The 3,368-nt window shown below is 40.3% G+C and overlaps 1 protein-coding gene across 1 annotated transcript; it reads left to right on the top strand.

Moving 5' to 3' along the window:
- Positions 1 to 2,434: 2,434 nt before the first annotated feature.
- On the top strand, positions 2,435 to 2,835 carry LOC121878827 (protein ZBED8-like; the record flags this gene model as incomplete). The annotated part of the gene is made up of 1 exon (XM_042385241.1): positions 2,435 to 2,835. A coding segment is annotated over one exon (401 nt), but the record flags the coding sequence as incomplete, so codon positions are not given.
- Positions 2,836 to 3,368: the final 533 nt, after the last annotated feature.

Genomic DNA, 3,368 nt, shown 5'->3' with positions numbered 1-3,368 from the left:
AGTACAGACTGCGCACCTACAGTGATTTACTGTGTATATATATATATATATATATATATATATATATATATATATATATATATATATATATATATATATATCTATGCCTATTTTACATAGGCAGCCACCCATGTAAAAGACTAATACATCAAACCAGAGTGACTTTTTAATGATATATAATGATCAAGACTGATTAATTCACAACAAAATCAAACCTTTAAGTATTCTCACTTCAATACTGCACCTAAAATATTGACAGAGGAATCAAACGCCATGGTGAAACACACTAATATGCAGAATATCAAACACACTGATTATTGTTAACATATTAATGAGAGGAACATGATAATATGATTCTTTACTAAACTGTGGCTTTGTTAGCTTTAAATTTCTAGACCCTGTGCAGATTTGAGTCCTATGGCTATCTGGGTTTACGACCGATACTGGAGGGCGCTGGACCAAGCATATTGCCAGAGAATATCAGCCAATGGAAGCTAATTTCCCTACCCGGGCTCAACCAATTAGCGATAAGTAGCCTAGCATAGTGCAGCCAATCAACGTTCAGCACATTTTAGGGTTTTGTGTGTGATTGATTTTGCCGCTTACAGCGGCTACTTTATTGTGCACTCCACACTCATCCTGTGAGCGGTAGCGCAAAAGGATTACAGAGTAGAGTTTACAAAGGGTCATAATAATTAACCCCCGTTGTCAGGATATTTTGGCACTGAATGTTACACAGTATTTCATTTACATTATTTGTTTAGTTCTATACATAAAGGGTAAATTATTCACAAATGCGTGAGTACAGGCGTGTGAGGCAGTATGTCTGGCCTCACACTTTGTTATTCACATTTACGTGAGAGGTATTCAAGCACATTGTGTATTTGGTTCTGTACATGAGAATTGATATAGTTACTAAGTGCAAAAAAGTGGATACAATCTTAATATGTCGGCTATCTTGCCATTAGAGATGAAGTGTTGTGCCATTTCACTCAGTGTGCTTGGACCTGTCCCTAAAAGGTTCTATCTTCACACAGTCGAGGACGTAGTGTTCAAGTGTGTGGCCATATGTATGGCCACACACTTTACATTTAGTTTTGTTTACATCTGCTTGAGGAACATACTGCCAAAGGTACTTATATCCTAACCTTAATCTAGCGGTTACAACATCTTGTAATCTAGTGATCTTGTTACTTGCTCCATATAAATGTTTCACTTGATACATCTCATCATGGTAACTTATGGATCGACTAGTGCCTGTTTGCACTGTGTGTGTGTGTGTGCAACAGTGCTTAAATTTACTAGTACATTGTTGCTATTCACCTTAACTCACACACACGCACAACCTGACCCCAACCAACAATAACAAACACAAATGTTGACAAAAAAATAATAACAACGGCCCCAGCACTACTCGTTCAGTCTCCACCACACTAAACCTTCACTCCGCCTGGCAACTTTCCGCTTAGTGGGTGGACGAGGCAAAGGAGGGGTTTTGGGGGGGGGGGATTGCCGCCTAGTGATTTACAGGGGTGTTTCCTCTTGCTGGAAACGACTATAATTTTTCTCAGACTGTTTTTTTTTTGGTGGGGGGGGGGTGTCTCTTTGCTGTCTGTGTCACCAGCTGATGGCCAGACTGCATCCAATGAGTATTTTTGATTCTTGAATGTTAAAGAGAGAGAGAGAGAGGGAGAGAGATATGTTTACAACGATCGATAATTGTCAAGGGTTGCATCTATTCTTCACAACTCAACGAACCGTGATGAATGGTGTTGCGTAACATGACGGATGTTTAGGGAAGGTGTGACGCATGATGGATGTAAGGGGAAGATGTGATGCAGCGTGACGAATGTAAGGGAATGGTGTGACACAACGTGGTGGATTTAGAAGGAAGGTGTGACTCAACATAACGAATGGTCTGACGCAACATGACAAATATAGAGGGGAAGAGTGACGCAACGTGACGGATGTTGTAGGAAGGTGCTGACGCAATTTGATCAATGTAGAGGAAAGGTGTGACGCAACGTGACGTGGAGAGGGTTACGGAAAGGGACAAAAAACAACAACTCAGAAAGGTTTGCAATACCTCATGCAACAACAGGACATTGATCGCTCATGCCTGTAATATTGTCGAACCCTGGGCGTCGAGTTTGTGGTTGAAGGGTTTTCCTCCTATCAACAGCACACTCCATCTAACTGTACAGAGGTCGGGGTACAGGGGTAAATTACCCCAAATGGGGTAAATCTAAAAGTTTTGGGGGTAATGCATGCGGTATGAGAGACACTTCCATCAGCACCTCAGTTTACTCGAGTTTACTCTGCATTGTTAAAAAACGTTTTCTTTGGCATGGTGAGTGACGTCTTGGTGACATCAAGGAGTCAGTTACAAGGCACCTGACCAAACTCAAACAAAGGTTCTCTGATTACTTTCCAGAGCTTGATTCACATACTGTCAGTTGGGTTGTGAATCCCTTTAACTGTAAACTTGTAGATGTGCCTGAAGAGCCTGAAGGATTGGCAGAGGCGCTTCTTGAACTTCGCTCCAACAGTGAAGCACGCATGGAATTTCAGAACAAGGCAGATCTCTCGTCTTTTTGGATATCAAGAGCTGCAAAGGCTTTTAAAATTGCACATGTGGAAGCGACTAAAATGCTGCTGCCTTTTGCAACAACCTACCTTTGTGAACAAGGATTTTCTACCATTGTGAAATTGAAAACAAAGTATAGAAATCGCTTGGACCCTGAAGACAGCATCCAAGTTGCTGTGACATCAAAAATCTCTGATTTTGATGCTGTTGTATCAAAAATGAAACCGCATCATTTTTCCAAAATATAGTGGAGATGAATTGAATGAAATTCTTCAGTTCTCCAATCCTTTTTATTAATTTTGTTTGTGTGCTATTCTTATGCCAGAATGTGTGGCCTTTTTTATTTCTCCATGAAAATGGATCCAATAAACATTATTTTTAATTTGAATTTTTTGTATATATACATACCATATCCAACAATTTTAGAAGCAAATTGGCTTGTTTTTGTTTAGTGCACTAGTGTACTTTGAAGTTTGGGGGTAATTTCATTTTACTCAAAATTTTTTTGGACTAATACCCAAAAAAGTTCCCCGACCCTTCTAACAGGCTTAGCCCAGAAAATGAAGGTTTCTGACGTCATAAACACCGATTTTCTGTTTTCTTTCCTGCTTCCGAGACCAACGCGCGACTAATCCAGGCAAGAGTTTGGTGGTGAGTGGGAAGAGGTGGGAGGTATTCTGGTGTAGTTTGCGCCGAGTTGGACTCCAGTTATGTTATTCTTCTTAGGCTGGGGCGACTCTTTCTCGGTTTTTAGGTGACCGATAAATAAACTGTAGGTTAA

This window comes from Homarus americanus, unplaced genomic scaffold, assembly GCF_018991925.1.
Source record: "Homarus americanus isolate GMGI-L3 unplaced genomic scaffold, GMGI_Hamer_2.0 scaffold16473, whole genome shotgun sequence".
Classification (NCBI taxonomy): Eukaryota; Metazoa; Arthropoda; class Malacostraca; order Decapoda; family Nephropidae; genus Homarus; species Homarus americanus.
This window is presented reverse-complemented; position numbering and strand designations above follow the sequence as displayed.